A 19,664-nucleotide genomic window follows, 5' to 3' on the forward strand; every position below is an offset into this window, starting at 1 on the left:
CCAGGGCTGGCTTTGGGGTGTGCAACCTGTGATTTATGCCTGTAGTTTAAGGTTTTATCTATACCTTTAATGCTGAGTTTTTATGTGAATTCCAGTGGATTTATACCTGCAAATTTGGGTTTGTGTGTTATTTTGTTGACCCATATCTGCTATGTTTCCATACATTATTTATGTATTCCTGCAAATACAGGGTTTGTATGTCTTATGAAGTTGATCAATACCTGCAGTGCTGTTTCCATGTGTTATTTATTTGATCTATACCCTCAGTGCTGAGTTTACATGTGATTTCCAGTTGATCTATACCTGCAATGCTGGGTTTGTGTGTTCTGTTGCAATGCTATGTTTCCATACATTATTATTGTATACCTGCTAACACATGATTTGTATGTCTGATTCTGTTTATTTGATCTATACCTTCAGTGCTAAGTTCGCATGTGAATTCCAATTCATCTATACATGTTTACCTGCAAATACAGGGTTTGTATATATATTTCATAAGGTTGAAAAAAGACCTAAGTCCATCAAGTTCAACCCTATGTATGTCTTATTCAGTTGATCTATACATGCAAGTGCCGTTTAATGTGCTGTTTATTTGATATATACCGAAACTACAGTGAGTAAGTAAAAGAGGGGTATTGCTTAGTGAATGAGGGGACACTAGGATGATTATGGGGGGGGGGGGAGAACGTCTCAATCTCACGGTAGGGTCAGAAGGAGGGAAGACTGCACTGACTCTCACAGTCTTCCCCTGATCTGCAGTCAGTTTGGAAAATATATTTTTTTGGTGTGGTAGCGGAGGGAGTAATTGCATGGTAGGGAGCGTGGCCCGGGGCCCAAGGAAATGCTTGCGTAGGGTCCAATTTTTTCAATATAAAATGTGTTGGCAGCAGGGTCTAATATTAAAGAATGAAAACTGCCAGTTCAGCTGTGGGGTCTGTAGGAAAAGATATTTTGTATTTTCAGGATGCGTTGACCATTTTCCCCAGGTTCTTATTTCATTGAGTTCCCCGACCTGGCCGGACCTCCTTTTCACCGGCCGACCAGCTCTGGTGTCCGGGGGGCCACACTTGTGCTAATCTTGCCTGTAGGGTCTGGTAAATGGTTTCGGGGGAGCTCAAAGAGTGCAAAAAACGGCACCACGAATGGATCTTATCTGAGTTCACATCTATCACCCGACAGACTAATAAACCGTGAACTTTAGTTGTGGTTCAGAGTCGTCTTCACAGCGTCATGGCACATATTGCACTCAACGTGTAGATTAGTGAGATGTGCAAATAACAAACACGTGTGCTGACACTTCATTTGTGTGGACTGTAAACATGAACATTCACGTTCATACCATGTAGATTGCGCCACTGCACTCAAAGCCCCTGAACGGTTTGCTTTCATATGTTTTTTGGGGTATTACCGGATCTGTGGGATCAGCTGGGGACACGTTTTACGTGGGGATCACCACTGCACAAAGCAGGAGGAAAGATCTTCAACTGCCATGATCTCACCCCACGGAAATATAGAAATTTATTAAAAAAAGATGTGTCTCAGTAAATATTTCCCATTAAAACTGATTTTTACTTATTTTCCATTTTCACTCTGTAATTACTGTAGGAAGCAGACATAGAAGCGATGCCGGGTCAGGATGTGTACAGAGGCCTTCAAAAGCAGGTACAGGCCTGGTGGAGCCAACGCGTTCAGCAGCCGGTACAGGCCTGGTGGAGCCGACTAGTTCAGCAGCCGGTACAGGTCTGGTGGAGCTGACGCGTTTAGCACCCGGAACAGGCCTGGTGGAGCCGACGCGTTTAGCAGCCGGTACAGGCCTGGTGGAGCCGACGCGTTTAGCAGCCGGTACAGGCCTGGTGGAGCCGACGCGTTCAGCAGCCGGTACAGGCAGCAAAAGCACAAACTTCACACACGTCAGGATTCAATGCAATTTGTCCTGAAAGCCAAAGACACGGCATTTACCGAGGTTGCACTGCAAGCATTTCAGACAATCGCCACGCCACCCTCTCTAAAGAGCAACAGACTCTGGCCCCCAGCCACTTTGTGACAGACACTTTGGAGCTCCCCAGCCTTCATTTTATCAACCCCATATTGGCCGCCACATTACCTAGTCTGTAAAGCACCTCCGCGGCATTGGGACTGGCGCAGACTGGCAGGATCTCTTCCGGCAGCCTGGGATCGGTGCACAGTTTGAGCACTTCTGGTTCAGAGATGTCTCTCTTGATCCTACTGCCCAGTAACTCACTTAACTTCTTGACGCTCTCCAGCGGGAAGGAAAAGTCTCCATCCTGAAACATAACACAGGCTGAAATTATTTTCAGGAACAGCAGGGATAATGCCAGGCAGCGTCTGGAGCAGCGGGGGGATAATGCCAGGCAGTGTCTGGAGCTGCAGGGGGATAATGCCAGGCAGTGTCGGGAGCAGCGGGGGAGATAATGCCAGGCAGTGTCGGGAGCAGCGGTGGGATAATGCCAGGCAGTGTCTGCAGCAGCGGTGGGATAATGCCAGGCAGTGTCTGGAGCAGCGGGGGGATAATGCCAGGCAGTGTCGGGAGCAGCGGGGGGATAATGCCAGGCAGTGTCTGGAGCAGCGGGGGGATAATGCCAGGCAGTGTCTGGAGCTGCGGGGGGGGGGGATAATGCCAGGCAGTGTCTGGAGCTGCGGGGGGATAATGCCAGGCAGTGTCTGGAGCTGCGGGGGGATAATGCCAGGCAGTGTCTGGAGCTGCGGGGGGGGGGTTATGCCAGGCAGTGTGTGGAGCAGCAGGGGATAATGTCAGGCAGTGTCCAGATGCAGCGGGGGGGGGGGGATAATGCCAGGCAGTGTCCGGATGAGGCGGGGGGGATAATGCCAGGCAGTGTCTGGAGCAGCGGGGGGATAATGTCAGGCAGTGTCTGGAGCAGCGGGGGGATAATGTCAGGCAGTGTCTGGAGCTGCGGGGGGATAATGTCAGGCAGTGTCTGGAGCTGCGGGGGGATAATGCCAGGTAGTCTCCGGAGCAGTGGGGGGATAATGCCAGGCAGTGTCCGGGTGAGGCGGGGGGGATAATGCCAGGCAGTGTCTGGAGCAGCGGGGGGATAATGCCAGGCAGTGTCTGGAGCAGCGGGGGGGGGATAATGCCAGGCAGTGTCTGGAGCAGCGGGGTGATAATGCCAGGCAGTGTCGGAAGCAGCGGGGGGATAATGCCAGGCAGTGTCTGGAGCAGCGGTGGGATAATGCCAGGCAGTGTCGGGAGCAGCGGGGGTATAATGCCAGGCAGTGTCTGGAGCAGCGGTGGGATAATGCCAGGCAGTGTCTGGAGCAGCGGGGAGATAATGCCAGACAGTGTCGGGAGCAGCGGGGGGATAATGCCAGGCAGTGTCTGGAGCAGCGGGGTGATAATGCCAGGCAGTGTCGGGAGCAGCGGGGGGATAATGCCAGGCAGTGTCTGGAGCTGCGGGGGGGGGGATAATGCCAGGCAGTGTCTGGAGCTGCGGGGGGATAATGCCAGACAGTGTCGGGAGCAGCGGGGGGATAATGCCAGGCAGTGTGTGGAGCAGCAGGGGATAATGTCAGGCAGTGTCCAGATGCAGCGGGGGGGGGGGGATAATGCCAGGCAGTGTCCGGATGAGGCGGGGGGATAATGCCAGGCAGTGTCTGGAGCAGCGGGGGGATAATGTCAGGCAGTGTCTGGAGCTGCGGGGGGATAATGTCAGGCAGTGTCTGGAGCTGCGGGGGGATAATGTCAGGCAGTGTCTGGAGCTGCGGGGGGATAATGCCAGGTAGTCTCCAGAGCAGTGGGGGGATAATGCCAGGCAGTGTCCGGGTGAGGCGGGGGGGATAATGCCAGGCAGTGTCTGGAGCAGCGGGGGGATAATGCCAGGCAGTGTCTGGAGCAGCGGGGGGGGGATAATGCCAGGCAGTGTCTGGAGCAGCGGGGTGATAATGCCAGGCAGTGTCGGAAGCAGCGGGGGGAAAATGCCAGGCAGTGTCTGGAGCAGCGGTGGGATAATGCCAGGCAGTGTCTGGAGCAGCGGTGGGATAATGCCAGGCAGTGTCTGGAGCAGCGGGGAGATAATGCCAGACAGTGTCGGGAGCAGCGGGGGGATAATGCCAGGCAGTGTCTGGAGCAGCGGTGGGATAATGCCAGACAGTGTCTGGAGCAGCGGGGTGATAATGCCAGGCAGTGTCGGGAGCAGCGGGGGGATAATGCCAGGCAGTGTCGGGAGCAGCAGTGGGATAATGCCAGGCAGTGTCTGGAGCTGCGGGGGGATAATGCCAGGCAGTGTCTGGAGCAGCGGGGTGATAATGCCAGGCAGTGTCGGGAGCAGCGGTGGGATAATGCCAGGCAGTCTCCGGAGCAGCGGGGGGATAATGCCAGGCAGTGTCTGGAGCAGCGGTGGGATAATGCCAGACAGTGTCTGGAGCAGCGGGGTGATAATGCCAGGCAGTGTCTGGAGCAGCGGGGGGATAATGCCAGGCAGTGTCTGGAGCAGCTGTGGGATAATGCCAGGCAGTCTCCGGAGCAGCGGGGGGATAATGCCAGGCAGTGTCTGGAGCAGCGGTGGGATAATGCCAGGCAGTGTCTGGAGCTGCGGGGGGATAATGTCAGGCAGTGTCTGGAGCAGCGGGGTGATAATGCCAGGCAGTGTCGGGAGCAGCGGGGGGATAATGCCAGGCAGTGTCTGGAGCAGCGGGGTGATAATGCCAGGCAGTGTCGGGAGCAGCGGGGGGATAATGCCAGGCAGTGTCTGGAGCAGCGGGGGGATAATGCCAGGCAGTGTCGGGAGCAGCGGTGGGATAATGCCAGGCAGTGTCGAGAGCAGCGGGGGGATAATGCCAGGCAGTGTCCGGAGCAGTGGGGGGATAATGCCAGGCAGTCTCCGGAGCAGCAAGGGGATAATGCCAGGCAGTGTCCGGAGCAGCGGGGGGATAATGCCAGGCAGTGTCAGGGTAGGGCTAGGGCGCAGAGGAAGAGAGGGCTCAGTTACCATGTCTTGGACATTAGAGCACACCGACTGTATGGATCAAAATCAAAGCCATAGATATATACCCCCTCTGTACTATACAGACCCCCTTCTACATACAATAGACCCTCTCTGTGCCACTCAACCCCCTCGTGCTATACAGCTCCCTCCGTACTGAATACAATAGACATTTTCTGTGCAGTATGTATATACACCCCCTCCGTACTGTATACAGTAAACCATGTCTGTGTTAAATGTATACAGACTCCTCCGTACTGTATATTGTGGACCCCTCTGTGCTATATGTATATAGACCCCTCCGTACTGTATACAGTAGACCCCTCTGTGTTATATGTAGATAGACCACTCCGTACTGTACACAGTAGACCCCTCTGCCTATTGCTCCAATATATCGCTCACTTGACACATCAGGGTAAACCTGGAGCGTTTTCAGTATTTTCGTAAAAACCTACACAAGCTCCGATTGCTCCATACATCGGGATTTATGTCTCGCTGCCACCGTTAGTAAAGACCCATGATCCCTGGCACCAATTCCACCCGACAGCCCCGTTACAGCATATGACGGTACCTTCACGATGACACAACTGCAGAAGTGGAGCAGCAGAAGGAGGCACAGAGCCCGGGGCCACATGGTGAACGTCCGAGTGAATTTCTTCTCTGATACCCATGTGTCTGGATTTATATGGAAGGATTTGGGTTATTGAGTAACTTCTGGCGCTGTAATTGGTTTTAATTTTCCTAATTGCCCGGATATCACCTTGCGCGATCGCTTTGATATGTTATTTATTATCGTGACTCATTTGGCCTCCCAATTTATGGCAATTAAAGGGCAGCTGCCGCGCTTATTCCTGTCCGGCAGATGGGACGGGGTTTGAGCCGTAATCCCAACTCGAACAAACCAATCATTATAGATCAGATGATCTGCCCCTTTTAGGGGCCTGAAGCCCACCCATATGACAGGGACTGGCTTTAAGGACTGCGCCATTCGCAGCTTCCTTTAAATAGTGATCCATTGTACTGCGCCGCAGAATATGATGGTGCTTTATAAATATAGTCATGTATCAGCATCGGGTTAGCTTTGATTCCAGGAGTGTAATTCATGTTCTTACGGGACCCCGTGGATCAATGTTCTTCATGTGTCTCTGTCATGTTGTCCACGCAGGCTCTGGTCTTCAGGAAGATGCCATATGGAAGGCGAGTGTCTGACCGACGTCCAGTTTATTATCTTAGGTCTGGTATCTGCGGAGCTTCCGGGGGGGTTTGAAGCCACTTCTCCCAAAGCCTGGGACAGGGGGGCAGCCAAATCCAGTGTGATAATGTCCTCATTCATTTACAACCAATTATTCTGGTTGACTTCATGAACTTCTGACCACCTCATTAATCCCTTTTCACGATGGCTCCTAATCTTTTCTCCATGCCTATAAATTGACCGGTTGGTTTATGGTGCAAATGTCCAAGGGGATAAAATGCCCTCTTTTACTACTTTCCAACAAAGGACACGTTCCGCACATGTTATGAGATGATCCAAGATATAAGGAGACGGTGCTACAAGTCACTCTTACGGCCATGAACGGCAGATCAATTGATACTTTCAGTTAACAAGCGAAGTTATATGGATTGTGCAGCGAGGCATTGGCTTCGGACGCACGCAGACCAGGTCATCGCACGAAAAATCCTTCAGACGTAGGAGAAAAACCGGCCTCCAGATCCCAGCGCTATGCGGACGCCGAGCTCGATATATAAAATAGATTTTAACCAGCAAACCTCGGACGGGATTCTCAGCCCAAAGACATTAATCAGGAAAAGGGATTTTCTGAAAATATACTAATTTTCTCTGCGCGGCAGAAAGGGGGGTCTTCATTTACGTGATGTTTGCCGCTTATATATTTTCACATTATATTTTCTTCAACAGAAAATGCTTTTCTGAGAAACGTCTGAGTAAAGTACAAGGACGATCCATAAAAGAGAATGTAGCTGGAATAAACAACATTTTCTTTATGAATAAATAGACCTTTCAAGGGCCAATTAGAGGTTAATAAACAAATTGGTGGCTCGTATTAACGTTAATCTTTAACAGGGAATAGACTGGATGATTCATTCGTTATCAGGCGACATATCAGAGAAGAAATAGTTCTAACGGCTATTCCTTAAAGCAGATAAATAAATACCAGATACCTAAAAAGACGCCATTGTGGATCATGGGATTCTGCAAACCAGCTCTGAACCCAAACCAAGTGAAAGTACCCCTATGTCTGAACCCCTAATGCACGGCCAGCGCGCATGGCCTTCGCTACCAGGCTACACTCAGTCTGTCCCCTGTCGGTGGCTCCTGCTGCCCCATGACGTGTAAAGGGACCCCGCGCCTTCTAGCAGATCACGTGCTGATACATGACCTTGCATAGTGAAACCACACATACATTTCGGGATCCCTGGCATGGTAGGGGAGCCCCAGGATCCACATTTTGGGGTGGATGGGGGCCTCATGCTTTGGGGTGTCACCAACGGGACGCCATGAGCCTTTGGGGTCCGTGAGGTGGGACTCATTTCACCCGGCGTCTCCTAGAGCACATTTACTGCCTCCAGACTAATAAAGACGCTCCTTAATGGGGGTTTGGTGCTGATTACCATCGCTCCAAGAGTAGATCGAGACTCTTATCTGATTCTTATCTGTCGGGCAAATTTTCATCCATCATAAAGAAGTCACCTTGTGCACAGGGCTTGTCCAAAGATTATTTACTTTATAAGGACCAGCATGTCCCTGCCGGGTCCGATATAACGCTTTGTAATAGCGTTCTGCCGGTATCTGCCGGGAATTCACATCTTTGTCAGGGACAGTAATGCTGCTACTGCTTTGGGGGCTTAATGCAAAGTGATTTAGAAATATCTTGTCTTGTGTGCTCAGACGTTCATTCTGGACCTCTGCGCAGGAGAATAATGTCTAAGAAGATCCTGTGGGTCCTCCTTTCGTCTACGTTCTCTCTGTGTCCTCTTCTCCTCTATGTGTCCTCCTCTGAGTGTTCTCTTCTCCTCTGAGTGTTCTCTTCTCTGAGTGTGCTATTCTCCTCTGAGTGTTCTCTTCTCCTCTGAGTGTTCTCTTCTCTGAGTGTGCTATTCTCCTCTGAGTGTTCTCTTCTCCTCTGAGTGTTCTCTTCTCCTCTGAGTGTTCTCTTGTCTGAGTGTGCTATTCTCCTCTGCGTGTTCTCTTCTCCTCTTTGTGTTCTGCTCTCGTCTGCATGTTCTGCTCTCCTCTGCGTGTTCTCTTCTCCTCTGCGTGTTCTCTTCTCCTCTGCGTGTTCTCTTCTCCTCTGTGTGTTCTCTTCTCCTCTGCGTGTGCTATTCTCCTCCGCGTGTTCTCTTCTCCTCTGTGTGTTCTCTTCTCCTCTGAGTGTTCTCTTCTCCTCTGAGTGTTCTCTTCTCCTCTGAGTGTTCTCTTCTCCTCTGAGTGTTCTCTTCTCCTCTCCTTTGCGTGTTCTCTTCTCCTCTGAGTGTTCTCTTCTCCTTTGCATGTTCTCTTCTCCTCTGAGTGTTCTCTTCTCCTCTGAGTGTTCTCTTCTCCTCTGAGTGTTGTCTTCTCCTCTGCGTGTTCTCTTCTCCTCTGCGTGTTCTCTTCTCCTCTACGTGTGCTATTTTTCTCTGTGTCCCTATCTCCAGATACCAAAACCAAGTGGGATGGTCCTTCCAAACAGTAGCCATGGGCTGCCATCTCCAGGGGGGAAATGTGCAGTTGCCCAGGGGTGGCTGATCATGTGGCTGTCACCCAAATGTTCATTCCAGAGAAAGGAACGTATGATGCGGAGGGCCCGTTTTTTGTGTTTAATCAGTTTTATCATTTTTGGATGTGGCCGAATCCTTCATCTGTATTTGTGATATGGAGCTGATAAGGCCGTGTTTATATAATACGGCCCGTGTCTGTCACCATTGTCAGAGCATCAAGATAAGGGACATATCAGTGACTAATAAACAGATCATGACTCTTTATTACATATGTCAAGATTTCCCTCCCTCATTGTCTTGAGCCTCATCTCATTCTGTGCTCTCTCTCTCTCTCTCGCTATATATATATGTATATATATATATATATATATATATATATATTCCTACTAACATCAGTGTCTCCTATCTACAGGCAAGACTCCTGTGTCCCCCAGAAAAGCTCCTAATTCGATATGTAAGGAGCGCACCAATGTTTGGGGCGATGCCGGCCGTACGGCTGATGTAATAAAAGGTGATTTCTGTCTCTGTGTTAAATTAAAAGATCCAATGCCCTTCATGTTAGACGTTGGTGCTGGATTTTCCCCTTTTATCATAATATACAGAACAAACGAAATAAAAAAAATATGAAAGATTTTTAAATATCTCTACAAGAGGTGGCTTTTACAGAGGTGCAACGGGAAGCACTGGCATCCGGCTCTCTTACTCTACAGAGGGGGCAATAAAGTCTGTGGAATTGATATGGTGATATAAGGAAGGGCAATTAAGTCTGAGGAATTGATACGGTAATATAAGAGTGATAAATGTGCGCTGGTTACTGTTCATATGCTCACTGTGTGCAGGTAGAGTTAATGATTTATTTGAACAGCTCCCAGTGTTTCTTTAATGAATAATAAATATTATCCTTGTTAACGTTGCTGGAGATGCGGCTTCCAATGTGGGAAGACAGACTCCTTTTACAAATAAAGCCAATAACAACCAGCATTACCAGCTGCCATGTGCCTTCTGGTGCAATACTGCACATCGACCAGCAGGTGGCAGCAGAACCCCAAAAACAGTACATTCCAATACATAGTCTGTTGTACCCATTAGCCTGGCAGGGCATTATGGGAGTGGTAGTAGCCCACACAGGCATCGTATCCACAGATTAAAATACAATAAAAGTAACAAACAATCCACAACAATTTATATAGAAATAAATAACCAGACAGCAGATCAGCTCCATTCAACCATTTGCCTGTCCCATGCATGTTTAAATTCCCTCACTGTATTAACCTCTACCACTTCTGCTGGGAGTGTTTTCCACTTATCTAACACCCTCTCAGTAAAGTAAAACTTCCTTCCGTTCCATCTCAGCCTCTGATCCTCTAGTGTTAGATTCTGGCCTCTTCTTGTAATTTTTCTCCCCCTCCTTGTCCTTTGTTAGCACTCTGCTTGCTCTTTCGGATGCTTTATCACATTGCCTGCTTACCTCCATAGAATTAAATGAAAGTATTTGCATTTGCTGTTGTCATGGTCTTAACATTATTTTATAAACCTTATTATTTAAGTGCACACGCTCGGCGGTGGCTGCCCGACGGGTTTTGCTCTCATGTGCTTAGGTGGTAGGAGACACGGGGTAAGGTTAAAATCACAATGTATAAAGTTACTTTTTTTTGTTTTATTAAAATTCTGAGCAGGGTACCTGATCGGTCCGTGTATCTGCACAGAGCAGGGTAACTGATCGGTCCGTGTATCTGCACAGAGCAGGGTACCTGATCGGTCCGTGTATCTGCACAGAGCAGGGTACCTGATCGGTCCGTGTATCTGCACAGAGCAGGGTAACTGATCGGTCCGTGTATCTGCACAGAGCAGGGTACCTGATCGGTCCGTGTATCTGCACAGAGCAGGGTATCTGATCGGCCCGGGTATTTGCACAGAGCAGGGTATCTTTTTCCGGGTTGACGAGGCAAAGGGGTATATTCTCTTAATGTGTGGGGGGTAATACTAACGAGCATGTTGGGTGTATTACAGCTGAGGGCCATGGGAGCAGTGGGTATAGTACTGGAGATTAGTGTTGATGCTGGCAGTATAGTAGGGCTTAACATCTCTAAATGTCAGCATCCCGTAGGCGTTAAACCTCTGCTCTCGTGGATCGCCCCGTGGATGCTGTAGTCCATGTGCAGTCGGTTTTCCTGTCCGCGCTGTAATTATTGCATCAATTATTCCTTGACTTGGAGTCAAAAAGCAAAAGTTCACAACCCCTTTGGAATAATTGCTTTGGGAGTCTGAGTTCAGCGTCAGACCACAAGGTTTAGGATACAGCTCTAGACTCGTACGGTCTGTGTTCCTAATGGTGGAAAACGGGTTTGTGGTGGATGCGAACGACACTATATGTGTTCAGACCGGGAGCATCAAATCCAGGGGACAAACCTTGAGGATCCAAAGCATAGAAATTGAAAAGCTGCCCATCCTGAGTTTCCAGCGAGACCGAGGCAGAGCCCAGCTTCAGAACACAGGGGTACTCTTTCTCAAACACCACCTGGAAGACCCTCTCCTCCAAATAATGAAGCCGTATGGTCCGGTAACCTTCTGGAATCAGCTCTTCGATGTGGGGTCCAAATTGCTGCATGGTCAACACCCCATTGGGTCCAACTTTAATCTCATAAAAGGTCAGATTTGCGTAACTGTAATAGCCAACATAAGGGGTGGCATCGGGCACTGGGCTAAGTCTCTTCTCTGCCTCTTTTAATGCTTTTTCCATGGCTGGAATGAGGTAATTATATGTTTTTGACACTATGTCCTCCTCCTGAGGTCTCACGCCGGACATGAGCACAATGAAGCTAAGACGGAGTTTGGGGACCATAGAAAACGTAGCGGAAAATCCATCCAAATCTCCATCTTTCCGAATTACATCGTATCCGTGTTGCTCATTGATTTCCCAAGGGGTCCCAGTCTTGTTAGCAAAGTAATCACTAGAGCACTTTAGAAGTGGGGTCAGCATTGTCTTTAACGTGTCAGCCTCCAGGATTCGTCGATGATAGGTACTCATTAAAACCATGGCCAGTTTAGCCATATCCGCTGCTGTGGAATACATCTGACCCGAGGGGCGATACCAGCCTAGGTCGTAGAGAGGAGCTTGCTGGCCGCTGCCATAGAAGCCCACTGCCATCTGTGCCTGTACCGGGGGTGTGATGTCAAACCCTGTGTCCTCCATACCCAGCCGGTCTAGAATGTTATCTGCCACCCAGCGCTGGTATTCTCCTTCGGAGGTTTGCTCTGCCAGGACATGAGCCAGCAGCGAAAATGCCAGATTACTGTAATGACACCTGAAAAATCACCTGAATTAATCATCTTCACATTAAAAGGACAGAAACTAAATTATTATTATTACCTTGTTATTTCACGTTTTCGATTTGCCACAAATACACCGATCACCTGCTTCAGCTTCCAATCCTCACATTAGATATCATTTATTATACAGATCAACAGCAAGACAAAGCACCAAGAACATCCCTAGATATGAATGATGTGTGTGGCTGGTCTATACAGCGGTGGGGAATGTTAGAGAGTTGGTGGGGTGTTTATGAGATTTCATCACATCCATGGACTCCCGGGTGTCACGGAAACTCCTGACCAATTGGTGGTTGATTATTAATAGCCCCTGCATGAAGACCACTCACCGTGTTCCAGGGTCGGCCACCAACACATCGTCTCGCAGGAGGTCAATGGCCTGCTCGGTGGTTCCCTTCCACAGGAGATTGGTGGAGCGCAGCCTGCGCGGCAGACCTGAGGAAAAGCATCCACAAAGTGATCTATGAGACTATTCAGACACGAGCAAAAGTTTAAATCTCGGCGATATATGTGGGTTTGGAATAACAAAATAAGTGAAAAAATGCTATTCTCCGCAAATGTATGCTGGAAGATCATGGAGCTGATGCCTCCTTGAATGCACGGATCCGTCGTCTCTCACACGCTGATCCCTCACACACTTGGCTTACATTTGTGGCGGCTGAAATCTGTTCTTCCGGCTCGGATGAGGCAGGACGCCTTACATTTATATAATAAAGCATCAATAACAAACATTGTGTCAAATCTATTTATACAGAAGCTCAGTCGGCAGGGGGGATGGCATTTACACCCTTTGTGCAGCCTACGGATGGGTAAATGGGGCCCCAAAACTCATATAACTCCTCACCAGCCAAAATGAGAGGCGAGGGGGGTTATAACAGGGGGCATTGGGGTATAATAGCGGCCATGGATTGTAACTGGATTAGCACCTGACAGGTGACTCGCCATCCTGCGCAGTGTGACCGACGATGGTTTAACCAGTTGGGCGCCTTTCTGTGTGAACGCTAAACCATCCACCATATATCGGTGGTCGGACGACTTGGATTGGCCCAGAGGGTTTTTGATGGAAAAGTTGGAGACGTATCTGTCGAGGGGATCATCCAGTGAAGCCACCTCTCCTTCTTCCCACAGTTTGTACAACATCAACGCAGGAAATATCTTCGAGATGCTGGCGATTCTGCAACAATAAAAAAGATGGAGGACACAATTTCTGGCTGCCTTGTGGCACCCAGTACGGATGCCCTATATGCCCTTCATGTTTATCTGTACAGAGGTCACTTAAATGAACAGGACTAAATAAACTTGGATTAAATATTAGATGGATTAGTAAAATTAGACATTTGAATAAATCTACTGAAATTAATGGCAAAGCAACAACACATGGAGACCAATTTACAAAAAAATACATAATTAACAAAGCATAAAAATGCATTTTTACATGGTCCAGCTTCCATTTTAATACATTTTAGTAAAAGCCGTTTAATAAAACCCGTTTCATTCACAGTTAGTCCTGGGCCGGTCCGTATTGATATTTTTAAGATGTTATATATAATGTAATTTCCCTTACCGGTAAATCGTGTACTCATTTGGAGCAGCCGAGAAAGGGTCGGATCCATTCTTCTTGCCAAAGTTCCCTGTCCACAGCACCGTGTCATTATAAGTGACAATGGCTGATATGGCGGGCAATCCTGGAGTATGAATTTTATGCCTCAAAAGTTTGTCCACCTTCAGATAGAGAAGCAAGGGTTATTACTGGAGATGTGCATGTAACGTGATACAAACTGCCTACCACAAGGATGAATATTTTGCTGTAACACCTGATTTATATTAATAATAAGCAATAATAACGTTGCTTGGGGTGAACATGTCCACCTGCGCTGTCTCTGAGCCCCCTTTCCAAAGTGAAGGATTTACCAAAATATTCCATCGGCCAAACGATGGGGCGTTAATTGCCATTACATTAAAAATAAAACTCCTGCTTTCAAAATGGTAGAGATGGTTAGATGAAAAGGATTGTTCCAAACCGCGGGCCAATTCACACCCCTTAATCCATGCCCATTCCAAGGACATGATATTGAGACGTTTCTGGAGAATGCCTGCCTTCTCTTATATAAACACGTCTGTTAAATAAACAGCTTGGAGGTTTTGCGGAGTAAATGTTATTATAAGAAACTCATGTCTTAAGAATTAAACTCCCAAGGTGCCAGTATCTGTGAATCTCACTGTCTAATGCCCAATAGATCTGACCTTCTCCAGAGCCTCTTTCAGGATGGGGATTGGGTGCTCCAAAGGCACTGGTTCTGGAAATCGTGGGCACATTTTCACCACATCAGGAACTTTCTCTTTTACTGGAAGACCTGAGAAAAAAATATCAAACCCAGTTTGATATGACGGTATCAGGAAAAATGTCGTCTAGCTTCCGAAGTCTAGCTGCCGCCATCTTATTCTTTCCTCGACATGTTTTACCAGACATCTTCTAAGAAGCATTTTCTGATACAGTGACGCCAACGATCCTGGGGGATTAGCCAACACAGCTTCTGCAGAAGACCAAGGACTGCCAATACTTTATTAGCCTTGGGGCCACCAATCCCCTAGAAGCTGATCTTCTTAGACTGTGTGACTTGATGTCGAGGCCTTATTGTGTTGTTCACAGTGTACATACCTGGTTCCTTCTTAGGGAGTTTAAATTGCCATATAAAGCAGCCGGTCATGGCGATGGACACGAGGAACAAAAGCACCAGCCCAAGGTGGCTCCAGTTCACCCTCACTGGGGATCTTCCTCTCAGACCCCTTCTCCTTGATGGCTAATAGATGGGAGAGAACACATAATAATGTCAGGTAAGATGGTAGCACCCTGTCTTATTACTCTTAATAGGGCTTGGAATAAATAAACCCCTGGAGTGTCCAGTCTTGGTGGGCAGTATATCACACCAGGCGTATTACATGGATGTGTCATTTATCTGCACCCCCACTCTACAATGCAAATGCTGGATATTGTCATGGATTTTGAAGGCATTCTCTGGCAATACATTCCCACAAAATTAATGACCCATTCATTTTGATGACGGTGCCATCTTTCCACAACATCAGAGTACCTTCCATACACGAACATTACTACAATCATGTGCAGCCTTCTGCCTCTCGCCTTCCTATGCATGATGTCTTGGTAAGCGATGTCGTGCTAATGGATGCTTTGGGAAGGTACTTGGTTATATCGCTTAGACAGCAGGAATTCTAACATAGTTAACCCATGAATCTCACATGTTATAGAGGTCTGATCTACTAACCCTCCACTAACCACAGCACAGACCCTGTGTGGAGGGTGGGGATGGATTTGCACAATGCTTTGTGTTGTAACCGTCTTTCAGGCTGATGGAGCGCTAGATGGTGTTGCAGAGGGAACTCCTACTGCATTAACAAGTTTGGCCGACTGTCTGCAAAATGATTTATATGTTGTATGTAGGGGTCTCCAGCTTTCCGCCACTAAACTCTGTAATTCTCCCTGTTACACATGTTGCCATTGGTGACATTTCTTTGGTTGGGCGTTTGAGAAATGGTTGTCCCTCAGCCCTGAAGTGTGAGGTCTCACCCTCCATGGACCAGCTTTCACTTATTGCTTGACTTTATAGAAGCTCCACTCCTGACTGTTCTCGGCTATTCCATGAGCGGGTTTAAAAAGCTGTCCAATCTCACCAGCAATAATCCACTAAAACCACATCCCATCTGTCCAGGAAAAAGATTAATCTCCTATTAATTTAAATCGTGCCCTTCGATGAGAGGCACAAACTGGATCTCCTTCTGTCAGGTTGTTTCATCTGAAGCCGATCGAGTTTTGGGACCCCCATATTTCCTTGATACCCCTCTATGTTTTCTTGAGCTCTGTGACATGTGGTTTCGCCTTGTGGATTTTCTCTGATGACAGGTAATCCCTAATCTCTGGAGCTTTCCCTCTACAGATTTCCCGGTCCCGCTGGGCTGGTTTTCTCGATTAACCCTTTCAGCGGAGGATGGGTTTCAGTCATCTGTTCATAGTGCAGTATAATTATTTTAAGTGTTTGTGTAACGAGTAAATAAGAATTGTCTCACCTGGATAGATAAACCATCCATTCCGGGATTAGAAAGGCTCCCAGAACATTAGGCTCGGCCGATCCCTGTAAAGAAAAAAATAATTAAAAAGGGATGGAGAACTTTAATAGCAATCAATTTAATTATTTCTGATATAATCAATTATTCTGAAAATTAAATTTTTCTGCGGCCCCTGCTCCAGTGAAGGGGGGAGGATTTTAGCAGCAATCAGTAGAATATTGCATTTTCCATGGGGTAATCAGAATGTGAGATAGAGTGTAAGCTCCTGTGAGCAGAGCCCTCCTTACCTATTGTTTCTGTAAGTCAAATTATTATGTTTTGCGCTTCTTGTTGTGTCCTGTTTCCCCAATTGTGCAGCACTGCGGTATATGATGGTGCTATACAAACCAATGAATTATGATAATGTGGCATGAAAAGGTTTCACCGAGAAACCGTTTCTACGGTTGACCATTTTCCACCTAAATGTTCAAATTGAAATGTTCTCAATAAATCCTGGGCAAAACATGCAACCCAAACAAACCTGATCTATCCGTGTTGCCCTCTGCCCCAGCTCCCTGCCCGGTCTGGTTTTTGGAAGTCCCGCTGCTCTCTGTCAAACTCCGGCTTTATCTCCTTGTCCTCAACACGGCTCCTTCACGAAACCTTCTGGCTGCCCACTGCTCCGGAGACAGAATATACAGATTTATCTCAACTACGGCGGAAGATTATTCCATCCCCTCCCCTTGCTGGGGCTTTGTATATAAGTCACATTAGATGGGAAGTCAGACAAACAGCACTGGGGAGATCCAAGATTAGTGACACTCAGCATAGTTCATACGGAGTCAACCGCTGCCCCCTGCCGTGCCATTACCATCAATGGATCAAGCGTATAGAATGGGTCCTGCTGCACTACAATCCCTACAATCCTATGTTAAAAAGGCTCTTAATATTCACGATGACCCTGTTGGGTTGACTGTATATGAAGGGGTTCATTTCATCCTGTTTATCCCTCCTTGGAAGCTAAATGCCACCTGCTCTCTGGTAGAAACATCGGCACATTAATCCCAGGCAGCTTTAATGGTCCTGGTCTGCGGATGCCTGCGCAAACACGTGGTGGTGGTGGTGGTGGTGGTGGGGTTTGAGAAAAAGCAACATGTTAACTCTTTACATGCTCCATGCATCCCACTGGTAAGGGAATACACTAGCGATGTCCAGTTCATGAACTTATTGTTCTTTTTGAACTGACTCTTGTCAATGAACTGAATGAATCAGTTCAGTAGACTGAACGATTCATTTGTAACAGACTAGTTTGTGAATCATAAACTGCGCTTGTGATATGATCCTAGAGTAAGTTATCTGCACAGTACACAGACTCAAAGACTATGTTACAGCTCATCAGTTCACTGAGTCAAAAAAAAGTTCAGAACAGTTCTGAGTCACCAGTTCACTGACTCAAAGAACCGTTCAGAGCAGCTCTGAGCCACCAGTTCACTGACTCAAAGAACCGTTCAGAGCAGTTCTGAGTCACCAGTTCACTGACTCAAAGAACTGTTCAGAGCAGTTCTGAGTCACCAGTTCCCTGACTCAAAGATAAAGAACCGTTCAGAGCAGTTCTGAGTCACCTGTTCACTGACTCAAAGAACCGTTCAGAGCAATTCTGAGTCACCAGTTCACTGACTCAAATAACCATTCAGAGCAGCTCTGAGTCAGGGAGGGACTGGGAAGCAGTAACTGCTGCGAGTCACATTGGTAAACACCATTTTACTATTCTAAGAGCCCAAGTCATGACTGTCCTGTAGACAGGGACAGTTGGTAGATATGCATGTTGGTCGCATGCACATTAAACAGCAGCCTATGAACTGAATAGGTCTTCATATACGCGCTTACTTGTGAGGGACCGTGTAAGATGCATGCGAGGGTCCGTGTGAGACGCATGCGGGGGTCCGTGTGAGACGCATGCGGGGGTCCGTGTGAGATGCATGCGGGGGTCCGTGTGAGATGCATGCGGGGGTCCGTGTGAGATACTTTGGGGGGGGTTTGTGTTGGATGCCTGCGGGGGTCCGTGTGAGACACAGGCGGGGGTCTGTGTGAGATCCAGCAATGGCTGCAATGTAATGACACCCATTTTACTGGAATATAATTATTATATAACCCTTTTTAACTCCATCCCCTCCTGGAACCCCAAACCCCTGATACCCCTCTTTCCTTCCTTGATGCCCCATTCTCCCCCCTGTGCTCCCTCTTTTCTAGGAGGTCAGGATGTTTGCTGGGTATGAGGGTATAACAGGGTTCTACAGCCCTAAAAGCCCCAATAATATGTATAGATACAGCAGGGAATAAATGCATTCACCTGTAAATAAAATACATGCAGTGGTTGCTTAGGTAACCACTTGGACACTGCAGCCCCCTGTAGCTCAAATGGTCATGTGACTGGCTCCACCAATGACACGAGGAAATGGTTTTCCTAAAAAAGGAGGGAAGAGTTTGAGGAAATTGAAGAATGAAGAGAAAGTGACCCTTCTACTTTCTGCAGGAAGGTTTAAGAAAGTTCCTCATTCTGTATGAAGGTATACAACTGTTCCTGGGGCCCTTCATATTCTGCATGAAGATATAAAACTGTTCCTGAGAGCCCCTCATATTCTGTATAAAGATATACAACTGTTCTTGAGGGCCCTCATATTCTGTAAAAAAATATATAAATCTGTTTTTGGGGCCTCTCATGTTCTCTATGAAGATATACAGCTGTTCCTGAGGGCCCTCATATTCTGTATGAAGATATAAAACAGTTTTTGGGGCCTCTCATGTTCTCTATGAAGATATAAAGCTGTTCCTGAGGGCTCTCATATTCTGTATGAAGATATAAAACTGTTTTTGGGCCCCTCATATTCTGTATAAAGATCTAAAACTGTTTTTGGGCCTCTCATATTCTGTATGAAGATATAAAACGGTTTTTGGGCCTCTCATATTCTCTATGAAGATATAAAGCTGTTCCCGGGGCCCCTCATATTTTCTATGAAGATATAAAACTGTTCCTGGGGCCCCTCATATTCTGTATGAAGATATAAAACTGTTCCTGAGGCCCCTCATATTCTGTATGAAGATATAAAACTGTTCCTGAGGGCCCCTCATATTTTCTATGAAGATATAAAACTGTTTGGGGGCCCCTCATATTCTGTATGAAGAAATAAAGCTGTTCCTGGGGCCCCTCATATGCTGCATGAATATAAAAAACTTCCTGGGGCCCCTCATATTCTGGATGAAGATATAAAACTGTTCCTGAGGCCCCTCATATTCTGCATGAAGAAATAAAGCTGTTCCTGGGGCCCCTCATATGCTGCATGAATATAAAAAACTTCATGGGGCCCTTATATTCTGGATGAAGATATAAAACTGTTCCTGGGGCCCTCATATTCTGGATGAAGATATACAACTGTTCATGTGGCCCCACATATTCTGGATGAAGATATAAAACTGTTCCTGGGGCCCCTCATATTCTGTATGAAGGTATAAAACTGTTCCTGAGGGCCCCTCATATTTTCTATGAAGATATAAAACTGTTTGGGGGCCCCTCATATTCTGTATGAAGATATAAAA

The 19,664-nt window shown here is 47.4% G+C and overlaps 2 protein-coding genes across 2 annotated transcripts; both read right to left on the minus strand.

The window, feature by feature from the left end:
* Positions 1–1,548: 1,548 nt before the first annotated feature.
* On the minus strand, positions 1,549–5,818 carry LOC128470331 (guanylin-like). Its single transcript, XM_053452208.1, has 3 exons — positions 5,533–5,818; positions 2,105–2,285; positions 1,549–1,933 (listed from the first exon to the last, which is right to left on the minus strand). The coding sequence occupies exons 1-3, from the start codon at positions 5,593–5,595 to the stop codon at positions 1,869–1,871; spliced, it is 309 nt and encodes a 102-aa protein (XP_053308183.1). The 5' UTR covers positions 5,596–5,818; the 3' UTR covers positions 1,549–1,868.
* Positions 5,819–11,004: 5,186 nt separating this feature from the next.
* Positions 11,005–16,643, minus strand: LACTBL1 (lactamase beta like 1). Its single transcript, XM_053452197.1, has 8 exons — positions 16,612–16,643; positions 16,092–16,156; positions 14,668–14,809; positions 14,253–14,362; positions 13,573–13,730; positions 12,935–13,182; positions 12,338–12,443; positions 11,005–11,983 (listed from the first exon to the last, which is right to left on the minus strand). The coding sequence occupies exons 2-8, from the start codon at positions 16,110–16,112 to the stop codon at positions 11,005–11,007; spliced, it is 1,764 nt and encodes a 587-aa protein (XP_053308172.1). The 5' UTR covers positions 16,113–16,156; positions 16,612–16,643.
* Positions 16,644–19,664: the final 3,021 nt, after the last annotated feature.

The sequence above is a fragment of the Spea bombifrons genome, chromosome 12 (assembly GCF_027358695.1).
Source record: "Spea bombifrons isolate aSpeBom1 chromosome 12, aSpeBom1.2.pri, whole genome shotgun sequence".
Lineage (NCBI taxonomy): Eukaryota > Metazoa > Chordata > Amphibia > Anura > Pelobatidae > Spea > Spea bombifrons.

What these genes read in the sequence shown, in the direction of transcription:
- LACTBL1 (XM_053452197.1), bottom strand. Translation starts at nt 16,112, where the DNA reads ATGGATGGTTTATCTATCCAG. An exon ending in AATGAGTACACGATTTACCG is followed by an intron (nt 13,183 to 13,572) that starts GTAAGGGAAATT and finishes TTATTGTTGCAG; the next exon opens with AATCGCCAGCATCTCGAAGA. An exon ending in GATGGCGAGTCACCTGTCAG is followed by an intron (nt 12,444 to 12,934) that starts GTGCTAATCCAG and finishes GCTTTTCCTCAG; the next exon opens with GTCTGCCGCGCAGGCTGCGC.
- LOC128470331 (XM_053452208.1), bottom strand. Translation starts at nt 5,595, where the DNA reads ATGTGGCCCCGGGCTCTGTGCCTCCTTCTGCTGCTCCACTTCTGCAGT. An exon ending in GCAGTTGTGTCATCGTGAAG is followed by an intron (nt 2,286 to 5,532) that starts GTACCGTCATAT and finishes GTTATGTTTCAG; the next exon opens with GATGGAGACTTTTCCTTCCC. An exon ending in GGAGGTGCTTTACAGACTAG is followed by an intron (nt 1,934 to 2,104) that starts GTAATGTGGCGG and finishes TTTGGCTTTCAG; the next exon opens with GACAAATTGCATTGAATCCT.